This window comes from Vicugna pacos, chromosome 2 (assembly GCF_048564905.1).
Source record: "Vicugna pacos chromosome 2, VicPac4, whole genome shotgun sequence".
Lineage (NCBI taxonomy): Eukaryota > Metazoa > Chordata > Mammalia > Artiodactyla > Camelidae > Vicugna > Vicugna pacos.
Window position 1 is genome coordinate 30,663,589 of NC_132988.1, and position 22,696 is coordinate 30,686,284.

The following is a 22,696-nucleotide window of genomic DNA, read 5'->3' on the forward strand; positions in this document are numbered from 1 at the left end:
TTTGGGTAAGACAAGAAAATTCAGAAGTCTTAAGAGTTTTTAAAGAGTGTTCACCTTATACACATATGCTTTATGTGATTTTCTGTACCTGCCTTTTCTCTTACAAAGATTTTGAAATATATGCATGTAAATTTCAACAGTAATGGTAAAGCCCTAATCTTCCAAGACCAAGTGAGTTTGAGTATGACTGATTACTTGACATTATAAACTTATAGACAAAAATTAGACACATACTATGACACTTACAGATTCTAATTTGGGAGAACCTAGAAAAAAGGATTTTTCTTTGCTGATTTCATTAATTGCAAATTGTCCACATGACTCTCCAGAGATAAATCACCATATATATTTCATGACACGCATCTAGTATGACTTTTTAAAATCCGTCTTGAATCACAGCTCTGGTTAATTATATAGAGTGTGTTAAAAGTGTATTTTATGTGAGGCACATTCAAGAATACTTCTGGATATCAATGTTCAAAAGAAATCCTAAAGCTTATTCAATAATCATTAGGGAATCCTCCTACATTTTAAGAAAGCCAAAAACAAAAACAAAAACAAGACTGTCAGGTAACTGACCTTTCAATTCTGGTTAAGTGAAATTCTTTTACCTAAGAGTTGATAGTGCAATATTGTATCACTAGAACTGCAAAACCTAAATTTCAGTTCTAACATTTTACCTTTCTCGTATCAACAATTTCTAGTGCATTAAGGTCCTCTGTTCAGTGCAAAGGCCAAGTCATGTTAGACAATTCAAACTCTTTAGAGGGAAAAACAGAAACTATAATTCTTTTGGAGAAAAGGTCCAATTAATTTTATTATACAAAGCCTTCAGGAAGTACACATTAAGGGCTATGTTTAAAAAATTTAAGGTCTTCTCATTTGAGATAAAAATATAGATAAAAGTTTCACTGCTTTTCTCTACCCATGGGTACAGATAAATGCAATCATACAATCCCTTATTTACATCTCAAAGTTTTGGTGACATATTACTTTCTATTGCATTTAGGAAACTAAGGCTTTCTTATCTGAGGAATTATTAAGGTCAGAAATGTGGAGATTCATGGGGAAAAGCTGAGTTTGCATATATTTATTCCTATGATGTAATGCGAATCAGTATTAGTTCTAAGAACACTCCATCTTTCTACATGTCTTCATTATCCATCTAGTTTCTTATGTATGATCTAAGGAACTTAAAAACTGACATTTAAATATACGTTGACTTGTTTCAGGCAGTATGCATGTGTATACAAATGAGTGTATATTAAAAAACACAAACATATACAAACATTGTGATTTTATTCTTGTAATTTTATTAACAATGCATAAATGGTTCATGGACAGGCATTACCAACCTGACTGACCTATCTTAGTTAAACTTTGGAGAAAGTATTTTCTATTTATCAAACTCACCTAATGCCTGTTCATAAGAAGGTTAAAAATATCATCTTGGACCCCATGTTTACACAATAAATTAATCTAATGTATACAATCAGATATTATATTCCTCTTTTAAAAACCTAAAAAAATGTCACTTGAAGTTCTTCAACTTTTAAAACACCTGCCCAAGTTGCTTGTTAGGTTTAGAGGCACAGAGGGCTGACAATCAAAGAAACACTAAATAAAAATATCTGAGACTGTCTATCAGTGCTTTATTGATGGCAGGCCTCTAGACTGGTGTATCAAAAATACTTTGAAGAGTTAAAAAAAATACTCTCTTTCATTTCTTAAGTTTCTTTGCCCTTAGTGTCCACGTTAATAAATCTTATAGTCCATGTGAAATATTATGACAACATATGAGTTATACAATGTACACTATACTGAAGGGCAAATCAAATATCAAAGGACCTAACAATCTAGGAAATTCCACTCAAGCCTCTTTCTGCTTTATTGATCTGGACACAAGTACATAAGTCTGGAAGGAAAAGACAGACTCTTGCAATATTTTCAGAATGATAATTAACTTTCCCACCATGAATAAAAGTAGCACATGCAGCCCATGCTAATTACACACAAATGGGCGGCTCCTATAAAAACAACAGTAGTCCTCTGGTCTCTCATCATCACAAAGGTGTTTATCTCCATTGTAGTGTTGGCCCAACCTCCTCCACAAGGAGTTGGGAGTAGACATTCTTGCACAGAAGTCTGGTCGCTTCCATTTCTGCAGCACGATTTGTTCCAATATTTATAATGATATTTCAGTGAGTCACCTAATTCCTCTGCATATTCCGATCAAATGACATCCAAGAGCATCAGCAGATCATCACCCTGACTGAAAAAAGTTTAAGCACACATATTTTTTCCCAAGAGGGAATGTCTTAAAAATGATCCAGGAAAAAAGTTCTTAACATTAAAACAATTTTTGGAAAGTCTAAATACCACCAATTATTACACATGTAATTACAATAACTTCATAAGAGATCCCCAATTCTGCATTAGTATATAGGTCATCTTGTCTTTTCAAGACAAGGTTGAAGCATTTTGGTAAAAAATTAAAGGAAAATTACCCCCATTCTTGAATATTAAACTTCTAAATTATTCCAATCTTATAAGGAGAAAACTGGCACAAGATATCTATGATCATTAAAATTAAGAGAAGATAGGTAGAAAATCTACACATGACAAAGTACACAAATAATTTAAGCATAAATAGAACAGAGCTCCACCCATAACTGTTAAATCCCTATTTAATTTATAGCTCTCTATGGAAGGCAATACAAATAGAATTTAAAGCATCAAAAGCCACTGAGTTATCTTTGATTTTCCTATTGAATCTGAATAAACTTTTAAAAGGCTGAGTAAACTGGACTAAATAGTCCACTGTTAGGCTGTTTGCTTTAGAAGAAAAGCTGTTACCTGTATGTGAACAAAAGGCTTGACCTGGTACAAACTCTGGGCAATCAATCAGTTGAGAGAAGTCTGTTTGTGGCACACTACGTGGAGGAGGGCCCGGAATTGGCCATTTTTCGGGTTCTACCTTTTTTCTCATTTTCTCATCCACAATTTCCACTTCTGTGCTATCTTTCAGTGCCTATAAATAGGAATTTTGAGCTATTAACTTTCATTCAAAAAATTTTAATTGTACATCCTACACTTCTAATAACCTAAAAAATTTTAAAGTCTAAAATCAGCATACAGTATTAGTTAATGTTTCTAAAAATATCCATGAACTACTTAGAATAGAACAAATTTTAAAATCATCTGCCCCTGTAAAGTAACAAATACCCCGATTTAACACGTAGCAGATAATCTGGTTTTCACAATTAGAATAGTCAAAGATTACTGCATCAATTAGAAGCAAATGATTTTTACTATAATTTTTATTGTCAATTTTTTCTTATATTTCTTTTTGTCTTCCCTTAATATAACTAAATAAAACATAGGCATTGTATTTATTTTAATAACTACCACCATTGTTGAATAATAAGAACATACATACACAGATTCCTCATAATACCCTGTAAGTATAAGGTACATTTCATAGATGAGGAAACTGAGGCTTAAAGAAACAAAGTAACTTGATAAAGATCATAGACTTAGTATGAGGCAATACCAGGACTCAAATCATTATCCACCACTACAATTCTTAGCCACTTAGGATATGTGCCTCTCAAAAATAAATGTCTTCTAACTTAAGGATAAAATAAAACTAGAACAAAATTTCTTCCAAATAAAAATTAAGAGTCTTATTATCTGAATTTTAACTGAAATCCAAGGTACTCACCTTTACAAATTAGGAAAAATACAAAGATTCAACCTACAAATTTGTTTACTTAAAAAAATTAAAACTGTATTTTAGTTCAAGAACCTATTCTACGTATTACTTTAAGAATCTTATATTACTATAAATATGTTAAGTGATAATGCTGTAATAGTAGTATTGTACTTACTTCTCAAGTTATATTTTCCATAAATAGACAATTACTTTAAAATTATTTAAATACAAGCTCTTTTGATAAGATTTGGTATATTCACTGAAAGAGAAGAGTATGAAATACAGAATGAAGGAAATAAGGAAGAATCCTATGGTAAGAGCTTTGAATTGGTGATATGTGTATTTTTTTCCTAATATATTTTCCTAGTTTTGTCCACTGAACATTCTAGAAGCAATGACACCCCAGTAGCAAACCAGTATACCCAGCATCCAGATCCTGTAAAAATATGGGTGAATTTCAAAAACTATAAATGAAAGAGCACGGAGACAGAATTCCATTTACATAAATGCGAAGAACAGACAAAATGAATCTATGCTAGAAGAATCAGAAAAGTGGTTTGGTTTGGTTTGGTGAGGCAACAGGTGAGAGGGTAAGGGACTGACTAGAAAGGGCCACTCAAGAAGTTTACTGAGTAATGGACTACATATATCTTGCTTGGAGCAGGTTTATACAATTTTCAGAATTCAAACTGAATACATAAGATCCCTGCATTTTACACCATGTTATTTATACCCGAATTTAAAAGGAAAAAAAGCTCCTTGAAATTTTTAGAAAAAGATTGCCAATAGTGATGGCTAGGATGTAAAGCAACTGAAATTCTCATTAATGTTAAGTTTTAACTGGTTCAATTCTTTTGAAAAAAATGTTTAGCGGTATTTACAAAAGCTAAGTGCATATATATATCCCATTATCCACCCATTTCACAGGAAAATAACTGTATATGTCCAACCAAAAATATGTACAATAATGTTCACAACAGTATCACGTATTCAAACTGTAGAGAACCCAAATTTCTATTAATAGAAACATGAAAAAATAAATTTGTCATATCATACAATGGAATACTACCCAAAAATGGAAAATAAACAAATGCCACACACCAAGGAGGATAAACCCTACAGAAGCAATAATGAGCAAATGTCAGATATAAAATAATTCAAATAACTTTATGTTATGCTTAAAAAAACAGGTGAGGAAGCTCTCTGAGAAGCAACTACCTTTGAGGAGAGCAGTTGTATCGACTAAGATGAAGTACAAGAGAGCCCCTTGGGATGTTGAAAATGTTCTCTATCTTAATCTGGGTGACAGTAACACAGGTATATGCAGAGGGGAAAAGTCATCTGTAATCTTACAGTTTCGAATATACAGTATAAGTTGTCTCAACTTAAAATTTGTTTCAGGAAAAAATTCAAAGTTCTTTATATATAACTATCAAATGATCTTCCATTATATGCTATTTTTAAAAAAGGAAGGGGCATGACAGTATATGTAGTATAACATGAATACTTTAGGAGGAATACACAAAAAAGAAGTAACACTAACTGCCACACCAAGGAAGGTTTAACTAGTTCACTGTTGCTGAAAGATGAGAAGGAAAATTTTCACTGTATGCCCTTTGAATCCTGAATCACAGAGAATTAAATCCCTATTAGAAAAAAATTCAAGAAGAAAATCAAGAGAATAGAAAGTGGAAAAGTTGTGATTTAGGCCTTAAAAGAATGATACAAAAACTATATCAGACGTATATTAGGGAAAAGATCAAGACAAACCAAAGTTAGACATATTTTTACTAAAACTTGATTATCATGAACTCCTAAACAATGAGATACGGTACACAGTCAATATTTCCACTTATCTGAGGTTTTTTCCTATTATTTTTGGCCCTTTTCTTAATGATACCTATTATTATGAATAACCACCAATGCTGGAATACATAGATGTTGTATGGTTGGTTTCTGGTCCTATGACTGGCACTAAGAGAATAAAGACTAGCATGTGTAAAGATCTAGAAGAATAAGAGAGCAGCACACATTCTGTGAAACCACAAGGTCAGCCAATTTGGGAAACAAGATTTCAAATGACATAGTACTAGGCACAGTTCTAAGGACTACAGTTATTATGTTAATTACTCCTCTAAGTCCACATACTCTACAATAGCTTATTTGTCCTATTTTAATGAGAAAATTGAGCATGAGGAGGTTAAATAACTTGAATACAGTTATACAACTGATCAGTTGCAGAGCAAGGATCAACTTGATCTAATAAAAAAGGAAGACACAAATAGCTTTCAGTTGTAGAGCAAGTACCAAAAATGCAGTAAGCTGAGTCAAACCAGCAATTCCACTCACTTCTGGGTATCCACTCAAAGGAAATAAAAAAGTTTTCAGAGATACATGCACTCCTATGTGTACTACAGCATTATTTACTGTAACCAAGATATGGAGACTATGCAAAGCCCTTTAATAAATGAATGGGTAAGAAATATGTGGTATATATACACAAGAGATAATTCAGCTGTGAGGAAAGAAGATAATTCTGCCATTTCTGACAACATGGATGGATCTTGAGCACATTATGCTAACTGAGATACATAAGACAGAAAGATAAATACTGTATAATATCAATTTTATGTGGAATCTAAAAAAGCCAAACTAGTAAGTAAAAAAAAAAAAAAACAACCAAAAACAGTAAAATGGTGGTTACCAGGGGATGGGGGAGAGGATAAGATCAATGTTGTTTAAAGTACAAACTCAAACCAGTAGTAAATAAGCCTTGGAAATCTAATGCACTGTATAATGGCTATAAACAACAATATTGTACTATAAATATGTTAAGTGATAATGCTATAATAGCAATCATATTACAATATACATGTATCAAAGGAAAAAAACAGAAAAAAATGCCGTAAGAAAAAACATAAATGGGAGAGGAAAAAACAGACTCACTAAATTTGGCTGTGTAGATCTACTCAACCAGGGTAGATATCGGTGTCAGCTAAAGTATACTTTGATTCTTTTGATAGTTTTTTTCAAGAAAGGAAAGACCTGAGCATATTCAAACACATTTAGGAAAGGGCTGGTAGAAATGAACTGAAGATAGAAGGCGTGATCAAGAGAAGCACATCCCTGAAGACAAATAGCAACAGTAAAGTCTTATTTAGAGCCAGATACTGCCATTACATATTTCATACTCATGGCAAGCCTATGAAGTTATGCATTGTTACAATTTCCACTTTACAGAAGTCTCAGGACACTGCCAGAAGTCCCTGATCTACGAGGATATATGTATGCAAGTTCAAGTGCATGCTCTAAATTAGCATGTTTATACTACAAAGCCTAATGAAGCCTTGCCACCTTAAGGGAAAAGACATCTTTCCCAGTGCAATAAATGGTAGGTACATATAAATGTTAAATGAATGCAGGCCTGTGTTGTTCTAAATCACTATGCTTGTGTTTTTCTGCATTTCAGAGTACTACTATTTCTTACTGTAAATCAGCCACTATGTATTAATAATGCTAACCCATGTCAGTAACGCAATAGTTTTATTAAATATCCCTTCCTTACTGATAAAAGCTTTAGAAACACATAATTAGCGCTCTGAAAATCGTGTTTGAAGACTTAATGGGAATACAGACAGACCAAAAAAGCATGCAATGAAGTTACTGGTTCCTACAGAAGTAGAGAGATTGGGGGAAATCAGTAACTTTTTCAAAAATGACAGTGAGCTGGATCTTTGCTATTGCACAAAGTCCATAGTTAATAATCTCATTCTACTATAAGCATAATTATAGTACTTTTTTCCAAGGATAAACTCTGCAAGAAAAAAATTTAACTTTCTTCAAATTAAAGTATACAGAAATTTTAAATAAACTTATTGTCTATAAATAAATACAATAGTGGTATTGCTCCAAGTAATTTTTTTCATAAAACAAATCATCATTAGTTTTATAACAAATCACTAGTTAATAGTGTTTTAAAAACCTAGACTTTCCTATAGCTGGTTTTTAAAATATAGAGCACATGTGTTCAAAATATTTGCCAAAATAGCCAGACTTTCAAAGAGTTTTTAAGAAAATTAAAAGATGAACCAAAGACTGGAAAAAAAATTGTAAAATACACTTAAAAGACTTATATCCAGAAAAAACTCTTACAGTGATTAAAAAAAACCCAAATACTCCAATAAAAATGAGCAGGTGATTTGCATAGACATTTCAACTAATAAGGTACACTGACAGCAAATAAACACATGGAACATAAAAAGATGCTCAACATCATTAGTCATTAGGGAAATACAAATTAAAACCACAATGACAAACCACTACATATCTATTATTCAAAAAACTGACAATACCAAGTGATGAGGCCATGGAGCAAATGGAACTTTCATACAAAATGGTGGCATGCAAAATGGTTAAATCCACTTTGGACAATAGATTGGCAATTTTTTACTGTTAAACATATACTTACCACACATTCCAGCAATCTCAATCCTCAATATTTACCCAACAGAAATGAAAACATAGGTACACGCAAAGACCCATGCTTTATTCATAATCTCCAAAAACTGGAAACAATTTCAATGTCTATCAAGTGACTGAGTAAATTATAGTACATCCTTACTAAGAAATACTAGTCAACAACAAGAAAAAACTACTACATGCAATAACACGAATGAATCTCAAAAGCACTATGCTGAGTCAAGGAAATCAGAAACAAAAGGCTACAAACTGTGTAATTTATTTATAGGATATTCTGGAAAAGGCAAAACTAGAGGGACAAAAAATCAGATCAGTGGTTCCCCGGGGGCTGTTAGTGGGGAAAGTGACTGGTTACACGGGGGGCACAAGTGTCTAAGTCCATCAAAATTCATAGAACTATACAGCAAAAAGGCAAATTTGATTGTATGTATGTAGCAAACAGAAAATCAAAAACTGTAAGCATTTCTAGAACAGGACAGACAAGAGATTTAATAAAATCATCAAGAACGCTGGAAATACTGGAAATACTATTTTAAGTCAGCCCTTCTGTAGCACATGAAAAATTCTCAAAATTTTAATGGGAATATATGCTATTTTACAGCAACCTGAAGACTCGAGGACCAAGAATATCCCAGTTAAGTTCAAGTCTGTGTTGGTGTTCAACCTATCCAAAGATCTAGTTAAAAACATGTGAAAACATCATTAGTAATTCTTTGAAGGGTTTCCAAGGTTAGACATTTATTTGGGTTTTACAAAATAGAAAAAAGCCATGATGCAGTCTAAGCCTTAGGCAACTACAGACTTGTTTTTGCTTTTTTCTTAAAAATTTTTAATAGACTTTACTTTTCAGAACAGTTTTAGGTTCACAGCATTAATAGAAAGTAGACTGTTTTGTAAATGAATAATTACCTCTAAAATGAGATTAAGGTTTGTAGTGAGAGCCTGAACACGGTGGAAACCAGCAATCAGGGAAATAGGCAAGAAACCTTGCTCATCCATCTTTCTCCTAAGAAAGAAGTCCCGTTCCAAATTTTCTATACTGAAATAATATTCACTGAAAAGAGAAATAAAGAAGTAAACAAGTTTCACCAATCTATTCAATAGGAAATAAAAATGTCTATTGCTTATAGTATCAATTGCTATAGAACTATTTTATTAATAACATTATATACACTTAATACAATAGATAGTAAGGTAAATATAGTAACAACAAAACCCTACTAAGTTAGTAATTTCCCTTACACATAAGTAGAAAGAAATTTAGAATACCGATTATCTTTCCGAAAACTAACATTAACTTCTACCTATGTATGAAGAATTAACCAGCATTATACTTTAAAATAGTTCAATAATTGATTTTTTCAATGAGTCAATTCATTGAAAAATTTCCTTTCAAAGCTAGTTTAATTTACTTCATTTAAACACTAAATAAAAAAGCTAAACACATGTCAAAAGACTGCCTTCCAACTTTTTCCAATCACTGAGAATAATGGTATACTGGAAGTATTCTTTGTCAAGTTTACAGAGTAGTTTGTTTTGCTTTCTATAGTGGCAGGGTACTGACATTGTTTAATACTTCTGAACTTTAGCAATCAGCACAATGCTTAGTAAAAACTAAGCGTTAGTGAATACATAGGCACAGGTGTACACACACAATTTTATATTCAAATCATTCAAGATCTCCCCCTTTGATGGGCAGAACTATAAAAGATAGTAAGAGTGAACAGAATACAGCTAAACAAAGAATATATACAACACCATGAGGTATTTACATGGCAGGGAAATACAGAAGCAACTTATACACAAAGTGTATGACCAATAACTATAAGCTTCAAAATAAAAGATAATATGAAGAATACATTTAATAATGGCACTTGAGAAACAAGTGTTCAAATTCAGCCTGTGAATAGAAAAATGAGAACAAGATTCTAGACAGAGAGAACAAGAGGATAAATGAGGGAAAATGCAGAAAATACAAAATATATGACATCAAATGATATGGCTTACAGTTTAATAATCCTATACTGTTTCTAAATCACAGAGAAAGATTTCAAAGATGGGTGGCAAATTATGAGAAAGCACATCAGCTCATATATTTGGGTATAAGGCTGGATAGCTAAAGATACCCTTGAAGTATTTAGATCAAATTCTAATTTTGAACAAAAAAATCAACTACGAGTGAAAACTGGCTTTGAGCTACTTTCCACTGGGTGGGAAAAAATCTTATTTTAGAAATTTAAATACCCAAGTTGTTTCTTTATACTCTGATATTTACCCAACTATCAAAGTGCAAAGCTCCCTTACATCAGTGAAGTACTGCTGACATCTCAGTAACACTAGTAAATCATTTATCTTCTTAAACACAGAAGAAAAAAATCTAAGTCTTGAAGAATTGAACAATCTGATTTTTGTTACACCTCAAAAGCCCTTTTCACAGTGCCTGGCATGTGGTGGGCACATAATATGTGTGTTCTAATTTTTGTTATACTTCAAAAACTCTTTCACAGTGCCTAAAATGAGGTAGGCATATAATACATATGCTTAAATTCTCAATTTTCAGACATTAATACATTTGATTTAATCATAAGTTAAAACTGTTCTTGGACAAAAACTTCTCTGACTGTAAGATGTCTTTTTAACCTAGTACTCTGTGTAAATAAATTCATAAATCACTCTATTACCTATAGTAAATACTTTTTGAAACTTCTAGTGGGCTGCAAACATACTTAGGTCTAAATCTGAATGCCAAGAGATTGTCCCAGCTAGAAATAATCAAGATCTTAAATTTTTAATATCTTGACATCAAAAAGTCAAATTATTAATACACATCTTCAGTTAACATGACTTAAAAAACTCAATCATCCATAATACAGGTAAGCCTCTTACATCAAAATATTTTTGAATAATATTCCACAAGTGCAAAGAAGATTTTTAGTAACTTCTCAAATATGAAAATTTAAACCTAATGAATAAGCCTATCTATGTATGAGAAACTTCAAAGACACAGAATCAAAAGCATGACTCCTCAAATCCAGATGTCCAGTAATCAGAGAATGTAACAGTAAAGAGCCATTCTAAACCAGCCTGTTTCTCTAACATCTGCCAAAACTCTATTGCTAAACAATAACAACAAAAAAAGGAGTTATGCCCAATGCTATGTCTGACATTTTGTTCAGTGTCCTAGGGGACATTATCATGTCCTACCTTAGAAGCTCTGGATACTACACTGCATGATCAGAAATTTTGTCAACACTGAAGTAGCTCTGCTCCTCCCTCACTTGTTATGAGCACACTGGAGGCCGATTATCCTGACATGGAGTTGTATGTCTACTGTCAGGTTTCAGAAGGGACCTGGCAGCAAGAGTTAAAAAAAAAAGGCAGGAATAGTGCTCTGAAGTTGATAGCCACATGCCAGGCACTTTCTGCCCATTAAAAGGCCCTTTTCTTCAGTGTTTGCGTCAACTGTAACAAAAGAAGCAAGAATAAAATAAACAGGTTGCTTCATCTTGTAAGCCAATCAAATCCACCATGAAGGCATCCGAGGAAGATACCTGGCTGATGCTGATGAATAAATGATTTTCTAGTAACAGAGTATGGTCCATTTTCATTTTTAAATAAAGGTAGATGTTTTTAAAATGCTTATGCCCTTTCAAAAATAGCCTTTTTCCTTTCCCTTGTAGACAAAAAAAAGGTCAAATTTCAGCAAATTACTTGTGCAAATCACTTGGGAATATTTTTCTCAACACTACATAAACACACTATACAAATATGCAAAACCTCCTACACAATACTAATATTCAGAGAGGTTATTTTTCCTTAAAGATAACAGAATAAACTAACATTCTCCTAACCTCAACTTCAGTATTCAGGTAGTAACTATTATAAGAACTAGAGCAAAAAAGCCTAAATAATATGTCACAGAGAAAGAGAACTTAAAAGTTAAAAAAAAAACTTAGAATGCTGAAACTAACTGTTAAGAAAGCCAGATAGCAACATTTTTTGCCATTTATATTCATTTTCAAGTTTTAATAGAAACATTTATTTGCAAATAAGCCAAGTTTCACTTGTTCAATTTCAAATATATGTAGCAGTTTTACATTCTTGTATTTAATCACTCACATTATACCATGACATTACAATATTCTTTAGGCAGAGAAATACCTCAGTAGAGAAAGCACTATTTTTATGTAAATAACATGAACCAAATATGAGTTTTTAAAATATTTTACATATTTTACTAACATTTCCTAGAAAAAAACTACTAAAATCCTTCAATTTTACTAATAAACAGCTTAGAAAATGTGTTATATATTCATTGTCAATGACATTCAAGTATGATATTGCAACAGATTCTCCTATCCCATCTGTTTGTCTGTTCGACTTACATTTGGCGCTTAATATACTCTTTAAGCAATGCTTCTTCCACTGGATACACCTGCACGCCTGTACCATCATCATAGTAATACATCATACTGGTATTAAGTTCTGTTTGAAATGGTTGGTCAGACCTTTCACCATGTTCTTGATAACCAAATGAATAATCAAAGTTCACTTAATGTGAAAAAAGAAAAAGAAAAATAATCAGATTTTTTAAAAAGGAGGTACTATAAAGAAAAATCCAAAGTGAAGTATTTCAAAAGGTAACAAATATAAAACCATCTTTATTATCAGACAAATAAAATCAGTTAAAACATTATATGGGATAGTGGGGAAAACTAACAGAAGTCTTGCATACTTTTCTCGAAGTTCATCTAATTTAACAAAACAAGAAATTATGTCCTACATCGAGAATTTCCTCTGCCTCGTCCTCTTCCCCGACCTCGGCCTCTTCCTCGGGCTCTAAAAGAACCTCGGACATTACCACCCTCACTTCTCACACTGGAAACTTCATCTTGATCATCTCTCTTTTCTCTTTCACGTCTCCAACCTTTTTAAAATAAAAATATTTTAATACATTTCAATCTGTGACTATTAATAACATATTTATCTTTACGAAAATGTGGTAACCACTTCTCCCCACTTGGTAACTAGTTGTTAGTAACCAGGCATTCTTCAGAAAGATACAAACTTAAGAGATCCCATAGGAATTTTGTCAAAATGTGTCCAGCATAAAAGACATTATGCACTGACATAAGAAGATAGTCTATTAAGTCAAGTAACATACTACAAAGATAGTGAGATTGCTTGCTAAAATTGTGTTGTTCAAGATTCAGGAAGTTCCAATAAAAATGAGTTTTGCACTATATAAAACTCCTAAGAAACACATTTCCACACACACTCCGGTTTCTCTTCAGATCGAATAAATCTTTTGCCTTTTACATTTCCACAATAATAATAATTATTTTCACAAAATTTTTAAGGAAAGGATGTTTCTATTAAGGTAAAAGATGTTTCTTTTAAAGAAAAAGGGAAATGAAAACAAAACAAACTGGGAGAAGATATCTGCAGCACAATTACATTCAGAATGCATATAAAATTCATACAAATGTCACATGTGTGCACATGCACGCATACACACACTCACAAACCCACACAGAGCAACTTATGGGGAAACTAGCTAAAAGATAGGCTAGGGCAAACAAACAAATGCAAAAGGCCAATAAAAAATGGTGCTCAGCCTTACTAGCCTTGAGAAACGCAAATGAAAGAGTATTTTATCTGTCTGAAAAATATTTTAAGGTCCTATAATACCAAATGTTGACCGAAAAGACAGAACACTTGCATAAAGTTACTGAGAGTAAAAACAGGTACACTCACTTTGTTTTGAAACAACCAGATAAATATAAAGGTATGTATATCCTAAAGACCAGCGTTTTGCAACTGTGGCACTGTTGACATTTTAAGCTAAGTAACTCTCTAGTGTGGTAGGCTGTCCTGGGTACTGCAACATGTTTAGCATCATCCATGATCTCAACTCACTAGATACCAGTAGCATCATTACCTCCCCCTATTGCCCCGCCACCAGTTGTAAAAATCAGTGTTACCTCTAGACAATGCCAAATGTCCCCTTGTGGAGAAAAAAAATCACCCCCATTTAGAACCACTGTCCTAGACCCTGCAATTCCTCCTCCATTTCTTTCCTTCTTTTTTATACAGTCTTTTTCAAACATTTCTGCCTCAACCCACAGTAAGCCGTAGTATATGTTACACTCTAACACAGTATAAAAAAAGTTTAATTTAAACACAACTGTCATAAAAAACATGAGGCACTCTAGTCTATCAATTTGAGATACCTGATCATGACTCAGTACATCAAATTCATGACACACTCACGAGTTGCAGTCTAAAGAAATTACCCTAGAGAACCTTTTTTATGTGTCTACTGGAAAACATGCATAAAACTGTTCAATGTAGCACTTTAATATCAAAAAACTGGAAACAATCCACATGTCTATCAACAGTACAGATTTTATCAAAAAGTGAAATATCCTTCAGCAGGATAAAAAGAAAAAATGAGTCACAGCATTATAAGCCAACATGAACAAATTTAAGAAAATTCAGACTAAGTGAAAAAAATTAGTGCCAAAGAATATGTAAATGGAATAATACTTCATGTCAATTTCAAAAGCATTCAAAAAACTACAATAGACTTTTTTTCCTAAGAAGGGAGGCAGTGGGGTCAAACTAGGCACACAGGAATATGTCAAAGATAATGGTAACATGCATTTCTAAAATGGGTGTTAAGTTCCCAGTGTTATTATATTGTTGTTCTTTATACCTGTATGTATTTTCTTATGTACTCTGTACTTAACGTAACTACGAATATATTACTTTTAGAACAGAACATTAAAATAATGTATTGAGAAATAATGGTACAAAAGTCAAAAAAAGTCTTGATTTTTCTATCGGCAAGTTTTATAATTTTAAAGTCATATTTTGTGGACAACTCAGTGAATATACCTTATGACTAGATTTCAGATGCTATTAGGGAATTAGTGTTGATTTTCGTAGTTGCTATATTTTCTTAGGACATCAGTGGTAAGGTGTCATGGTATCTACATGTTACTTACAAATTATTCAGCAGGTAAATGAAATAAATATAGCAAAATTACTAAATCTAGATGGTAGTTAGGTATTCATTGCACAATTCTTTCACAGGATAACATGTCTTAAAAATTATGAGATGTAAAGGATTTCAGCAAAAAACTGTAAAACCAAATGCTCAGCGAACTGCTTCCACATATCCTCCTGTCCTCTTCTTTCTGAAACCTGAACAAACCCTGCTCAAATAAGGTATCTGGGGAATGATTCTTAATGGAAGTAATACTATTAAATGAAAGACCAATGGGACACTTTATGACGAATGGATAAGGCTAACAACACCTGAACGAACTGAACATTAACACTGAGACATTTTATTTCTACTGCTGTGATACATTAAGACACAAATTCAAAATATGGGAAATTTCACAAGACATAACCTAACAAACAGCAAAGGAAAGAAGCAATAATGGTGAGGACGTAAAATGGTACAACCAATCTGGAACAACTCCACAATTTCTTATAAAGTTAAATATACACTTGTCATACCACTTAGCAATCGACTCCTAGATACTTACCCAAGAAACTAAGACATATGCCCACACAAAGGCTTTTACACAAATGTACATAGTAGCACTACTTGTAACAGCCAAAAACTAAAAACAAGCCAAATATCCACGAATAGATGAATGAAGGGGGATACTCATTCGATGAAAAACTATTCTGCAATAAAGAGGTAGAAACTACTGATGCATATACAACACTGACGAATGTAAAAATAATTATGCTGAGCAAAAGAACACAAGAGTATATAATGTATATTGTATACTTCAATTCATATGAAATTCTGAAAAGGTAAATCTAATCTGATCAAAAGTAGACTCACGGTTAGAGGACATGGCATTAATTTGAGTGTATTTTAATATATGTAATTATTTGCTCAGTAAAGTTGACTTTTTTAAAAAAGGACCCAGAAACCACCCAGAAGAGACTCCCACTAACCAAATCTGGGACAATTTGAGCATCAAATTAAACAATCATGGTAACAGATTATAACATTGAAAAAATAAGAAGCCTTAAGCCCACACTAATAATAATGGGAAGTCGTTCTTTACAGTGGAATGCCACTGTATAAATATAGAAGGAATGATGCAGTAAAAAAGAAAATCAGCATTTGCAAAGATCATGGTAATAATAACTGAACCAGGCAAGAGTAAGAACCGTCAATGGAAAGAAACTAAAGTTCATATGGAAAGTCTGGTAAGAAAACAGGTATTCCCAGTTTCAAAGTCTCTTCTTACAAATTACATATTAATTATAAAGGGGGAAATAATGTCTTTCAGTAAAGAAACCTAGAGTACTTCATCTTAACACCAAGTGCTCAAAATATCAGCAATAAGAAGATAAACCAAGATCATGTGTATTTCCAAGTAATACACTGTGAAGAAAACCATTTAACTTTTGCAGTATTCCCGCCAAAAATTCATGACTCAAATCTAATCTTGAGGAAACATCAGAAAACCCAAAGTAAGGTGTCTCTACCACATAAGTGTCCTACAGTCTTCAGAAAAAATTAACGTCACAGAAGGTTACAAAAGCAGAACTATTTCAGACTAAAGGAGACTAAAAAGACTTACTTCGTGTATCATTTCTCCTATTATGTGACAATTTACTTGCTTCTGGTTGACATCTTGAGCTGTTCCGGGATCCTGGTCTTTCTTGACTGTCTGGTTTTACATCATCTAAGTGGAGTGGTACCCACTTGTGCTTATTAGCTTGAAGAAAACAAAATAAAATCATTTAATGACAATGCACAATATTCATTAAAGCTTTGCAATTGTGAAAAGACTCTAAATTTTAATTAAATAAATGAAAGACTTAGTTTGTCCTCAAGGGATTCTTTGTAGAGTACCAAAATTATTTTCTTCTTTTTCCACAGCTCTTTAATAAACTTGTTTGGGCAAACTGTATTTGTAAAACCAAATGAACAGTTAGTGATGGACTATCATTGGAATTCTTTTGCTTTTAAGTGAAATGTACATTCAATTCTGACGGATAAGCTATTCAAAAATACTAAATGTACACAGTACTCCCATCTAATACTAGATACTTAAGTGTTAGAACAGGGCACACCTGGATAATGGTTTGGCTAGTGATTCTAAACACTTTGAGCTTCATATGACTGTCTCAAATATCAGTTTGTCTAGCATACTACTGCTACTACATACTACTAATGCTCAAGCTTTCTCAAAATAAAGTTTATGTATAAAATTTTGTCTAACTGCATTTGATAAATCATTTTATAGCTACACACATTTTCCTAACTTCAGTCAAGAGACAGAAGCAATTTAATGTTTCTTGTTACTAAATGATAGTATAATTAACAGTTATACTAGTGAAATTCTGAAGATTATCTAGTCACGGATTCCATAGTTAAGGTTTCAAAATGTTCAGGCTTCTGCCCAATATATATTTTCAATAAACAAAGACTCAGGGCAAAGGAAAAACTACCCAAGTAATTAAGGGAGTACTAGTGTGCAACTATAGCATTGATTCCCTATAAATCATGAAACTATGGACAGATGAGGAAAAGAGACAATGAAAGAATCTAAAAGTTCTTTTACAGTCTATACTATAAATTCTAATCAATGAGATTCTCTGTCATAAAAAAGCCTTTGTTTTGAAGATAAAAATCTATGCTCAAAGTCACACCTTCATGACCTGATTATATGAAATAACTCTAACTACAAAACACCTGGACTTCATAGTTTTACAGTGTTGGGTGATCAGTTTTAAAGTTTTAATTGAAGCAACTAACAAGGAAGACATACATTAGCACAGGATAAGTCTTGTCATCTGTATGAATTCTAGACAGTCAAAAAGACTACTTATGTATCTGAGAAGTATGAAAGAGGTAAGTGATTAAAGTGCTTAAGAAACGTGGAAACTTTTTTCTAACAACCACTTGGTTGTCCTGCTGCCACCACTTCTGAGCAATTACCCTTGGCTTACTGTATCAAGTAAGCCTAATGCTTACCCTGCAGCTAAGGGTTATAATACTCATTTGCAAAAAATTCAAGTAAGTGCTCAAGGTATGATGGATTGTTAGTTCCATTACTAAAGAAGTTGGCTGGCAACTACTTAATTATGAAATGTCCCCTCCCATGCCTCATCACCTCCATGGATTAAAATCCTTCAATGGCTTCCCATGGCACTTAAAATGCTAATTCCAAGTTACCAAGGCCCAGCATAAGGTGGACCTTGCCTACCTCTCCAATAGCATCCGCTGCCACTCTCCCCAACATTCACCTTGCCTCAGCCACTGATTTCCAACAGTTTAAAGAACTGTTCTGCCTAAAAGTCTCTAAAGACACTTTTACCTAGACTCAGAACACTGAATGAGCATATGCTTTCATCGAACAGTTAAATCATAATCTGTCACTAGACATATGGAAAGTTCCTAAAACAATAAGGAAAAGGGTGTAAAGATATTATTTTTTTCTCACTGGGGGAATGCTATGAGTAAAAAAAGTTGACCAAGACTGTTCTCAATTTTCTGTTCGAAAAATATTTTCTCAGAACTCCCTGAAAAACAGGGAGCAGTTCCAAAGCAGATGTAAGAACAATAGTCATCACATAACTTTCCAAGAATATATCTACACCTACATCTACAGGTGGAATTTCAATCCATTTTTACATAAAATACAGGTCAAAGCAAAGAGAAAAGCCTAACAGTTCAGAAATGTTATAAAAGCAAATCAGTTAACAATGCAGACAGTACCTTAAAGAAATCCAAAGTACTCATTGGTGACTACCAGGAATCAACTGACTAAATACAATTCTTCATTACTACAACTCTCTTCAAAAAATCAAAATGAAGATATAGATAAACTAACCTCTCTTTCTTTGATTACTTGACTGAGCCTCATCCTCACTGACATTTTCACCAGGACCATCTAATTTTGTTTCCCGGCTTTCTTTGCTTTCACTGTTATTTCTCTTTTCAACCTTGTCTTCTCGTTCTTTTCTATTTTGTGGCTTCTTATTTCCTTGGCTGATGGCACTCTGACACTGCAAAAAGTTTTTCTGAATGAAATAGTTTTCATGAACATTTTCACTAACATTCAAAAGTTTATGGTAACACCTTACCTAAATATTGCCAAATGATTGACAACTTTGAACAAAAATTAAAAATGACTTATCAAAAGACAATGTTAAAAGTCAAGCCAAAAATTGGGAGAAAATATTTGTTAAGTATTTGACAAAAGTACTTGTATCCAAAATATATAATGAATTCAAGATGCAGTAACAAGAAAACAATTTAAAAATGGGCTAGAGTTGAACTGATGCTTTAGCGAAAAGATATAATGATGGCATATGAAAAGGTGCTTGATATCACTAGTCAGAAAAATGCAAATTAAAACTACAATGCAATACCACCCTACACCTACTAGACTGACTAAAATTAATTTAAAAGGCTGACCACATCGAGTACCAGTAAGAATGCAGAATAACTAGAATTCTCATACATTGCTGGTAGGAATAAAAAGTTTGGTAGTTTAAAAAGTTAACAAATAGCTACCATAATATTCAACCCTCTACTCCCAAGATAAATGAAAGCATATATCCATAGAAAATTCTCTACACAAGTGTTTGTATAGCAGCCTTATTTGTAACAGCCAAAAAGTGGAATCAACACAAATGTCCATCAATAGATGAATGGATAAACACTTATATCCATACAATGGAATACTACTCAGTAATAAGAAGGAATGAACAACTAATACATATTACATAAATAAATCTCAAAATAATTAAGCTGAATGAAAGCCAGAAAAAAAAATACATACTGTATGACTCCACTTACATAAAATTACAGAAAACACAACTTAACTAAGTGTCAGAAAGCATATCAGTGGTTGCCTGGGATGACAGTGGGAATGTAACAGGGAGAATTACAAAGGAGTATGAAGAAACTTTTGAGGTACTGGTTAAGTTCATTATCTTGTTTGTGCCAATGGTTTCACAAGTCAAAATACACCAAACTGCAAACTTTATATATGTATAGTTTATTATGTCACTTATACAATACTTAAGCTGTTTTATATATATTATTTACAACTATGCACAAATTACAAACAGCAAAGTGTACAGTGTCAAATGAAAACATGCAACCAAATAACCATGTATGCTACTCCTCTAATATCTTTTGATAGAATATCTCAAAACCATCTTTTAGAGTTTCTTTCATAGCTAAATCAAAAATCCATTCAATGAATATTTCTTGATATGATATACATATATATATGTGTGTGTGTGTGTATATGTGTAATTAGGACTTGAACACATTGAAAGGAAGATAGATCAAAAAAATATATATATATAGAAAAAATTCTGAAACACAAAGTGGGCTTCAGTTACACACATTATATTAAAAATTAATCTATTTGTAGGTATTACGTGAAGATGACAGCATGGTACCCAATCCCTTCCAAAAGTAAGGTCCTGAGAATACAACCAGATGAAGGCAATGTGATGAATGAAATCAAGGTATCTGAAAAAATGGGTATTTTATTAATGCAATTCTCTAAATTTGAAGTAAAACAAATTCCACATGTTGAAATGACAATATTTTCTCTTTATTAAAAATAAGTCTTAAAACAATACTCACTCCAGTGCTTACTAATTCACTTGGTGTTGGCCAATTCGCCATATCGCTGAAATCACTAGCCTAAGAAGTAACAACAACAAAATTTATGTCTGTAAATCAGAAATTTTTTGAAGTGAAAGAAATGTTTTAAATCACCTACATTCAATTGTATGTATTCATTTGTCAAATTAATCTAAAACCTTCTCCAAACAATAGAACATTGTAAGAAGAATGCTTTGGTCTTACAGTCCAATTTCTAATACAATGACATTGACTAAATTGACAGACACAGGGTTAACAAAGGCATATGGGGATTTGGATGAAGATTACAATTCTCTAGTATAGTGACTTTAAACTAACAATGATAGGAAAGAAAAATACACAATAATCTAAGAAGAGTTCCTTTCGAAATCATTATAGTTAAAAACTATTTCCTTTACACTTGATCTTAGCCAAAAGGCCGAGAAGCGATAAAAAAAACTATTTCCTTTGAAGACATACCTTGTTGGATTTCTTTGTCTTAGGTTTTCCTGCTTTTATAATTTTGGGGGAATTGAGATCTAAAAAAAAAAAAAGACTTGTTTTTACAACCATATCATTCCATATATTTAACAAAATAACTATGAAACCAACTTCAGTAAGTCAGTGTAGTCAATATTTTCAACAAAATCCAAAGTTGAGACAAATTCCTAACAAGAAATCAACTACATTTTAAACATAGATTAAAAGTGGTCTTCAGTGTTTAAATGAAGAAGTAGAAAATATTAACAGTTTACTTACACTGAACTGATAGACCAATCCTTTCACTATCAGAACACAACATGGAAAAATTAGAAATATATTTTAATACAGAAAAGTTAGTAAATAAATTCCTAATGGGATATATTTTTCTATACATATTATATACAAATAAATTCACACTCATCAAAGAGCCAACCAGAAAATAAGTCAGAAAACTTCAAACTATTTGTCCTTGAAAACAAAGTTTGGGAACCATAATAGGTTATATCTAGAGCCAAGCCATAAAAAATGGAAACATATCTCTGTAAAAGTCTGTACAAGACTATCATACCACCACTTGTCCCTATCTTGAATAAGAACACCGTGGTTGACACATAGTCTCCAAATAAAGTTTACCTGCCTTTTACCTTAATTCACTATCTAGAATGATGACCAGATGGCATATCATCTAGCTAAACATGGCCTGAAGTAAATATTAAAAAGTAGAATAAACATGGGATCTGCAACTATGGAAAACACAATAATTTAGCAAAACATGAATCCCATAAATCACGGCAGTGACTAATTCACAGGCTAAAATAAAGCAATCTTTGAGTTAAAGCCCAGAAATACTTAACTAAGATAGAGTACTTATGAAAGATGAATGAAGGCTCAAGATATCATCAGGGCTGGGCACACTGGTATCTTGAATATTGTATTAATTCTATTTCTAAAGCAGAATAGTGAGTACATGGGTATTTGCTTTATACTTCTTTATACTTTAGGTACACACATGTGTAAACATGAGTGTAAATGTGCATAAGGATAATTATTTAAGAAAAATCAGTTGCAAAAAAATTACAAATATGATTTAAAAATGAATGTGGTACCATACTCTACCCAGACACTGATGATAATCTCTAGCCAAAAGTGAGTAAAGGGGTTGGAGAGGAAGAATCGATCTTTATTTCTTCACATTTAAAAATAAAAGGATGAGAGATTTTGATTGCAGTCAATTCTTTTGGACTCAAAAACTTCGGACTTTTGTTTAAATTTTAATCTCTCATCTTTTAACTCCTCCTTAAAAAATATAATGGGAAAAAAACCACACTTAACTCTGTGGCCTGTATAATGCCGACATTTTAATAATG

At 32.5% G+C, this 22,696-nt stretch overlaps 1 protein-coding gene, 1 long non-coding RNA gene and 1 pseudogene across 15 annotated transcripts in view; 1 reads left to right on the forward strand and 2 right to left on the reverse strand.

The window, feature by feature from the left end:
* Positions 1-20,792, forward strand: part of LOC140685695 (uncharacterized) — a 90,427-nt gene extending 69,635 nt beyond the window's left edge. Inside the window, exons 7-10 of one of the 4 annotated variants that reach the window (XR_012059034.1) lie at positions 4,906-5,032; positions 6,956-7,106; positions 15,293-15,427; positions 20,629-20,792. This is a non-coding gene — a long non-coding RNA (uncharacterized lncRNA). The remainder of the gene's footprint in view (positions 1-4,905; positions 5,033-6,955; positions 7,107-15,292; positions 15,428-20,628) is intronic. The other 3 variants (XR_012059026.1, XR_012059027.1, XR_012059031.1) reach the window with 3 other exon arrangements.
* LARP1B (La ribonucleoprotein 1B) overlaps positions 1-22,696 on the reverse strand; it is a 103,701-nt gene that overhangs the window by 74,347 nt on the left and 6,658 nt on the right. For 9 of the 11 annotated variants that reach the window (XR_012058939.1, XR_012058944.1, XR_012058941.1 and 6 more), the window contains exons 2-9: positions 21,327-21,385; positions 20,847-20,906; positions 19,072-19,246; positions 16,813-16,950; positions 12,978-13,121; positions 12,580-12,745; positions 9,104-9,248; positions 2,857-3,031 (exon numbers count right to left, since the gene is read on the reverse strand). Coding sequence is in view for 8 of the 11 variants with exons in the window: in XM_072937633.1 (XP_072793734.1) it covers positions 2,857-3,031; positions 9,104-9,248; positions 12,580-12,745; positions 12,978-13,121; positions 16,813-16,950; positions 19,072-19,246; positions 20,847-20,906; positions 21,327-21,385 (1,062 nt within the window). In the remaining 3 variants the exon portion in view is untranslated. Of the gene's footprint in view, positions 1-1,290; positions 2,273-2,856; positions 3,032-9,103; positions 9,249-11,398; positions 11,657-11,745; positions 11,829-12,579; positions 12,746-12,977; positions 13,122-16,812; positions 16,951-19,071; positions 19,247-20,846; positions 20,907-21,326; positions 21,386-22,696 lie in introns of those variants that run through there. The other 2 variants (XM_072937667.1, XM_072937662.1) reach the window with 2 other exon arrangements.
* Positions 21,165-21,297, reverse strand: LOC116276824 (U2 spliceosomal RNA; annotated as a pseudogene).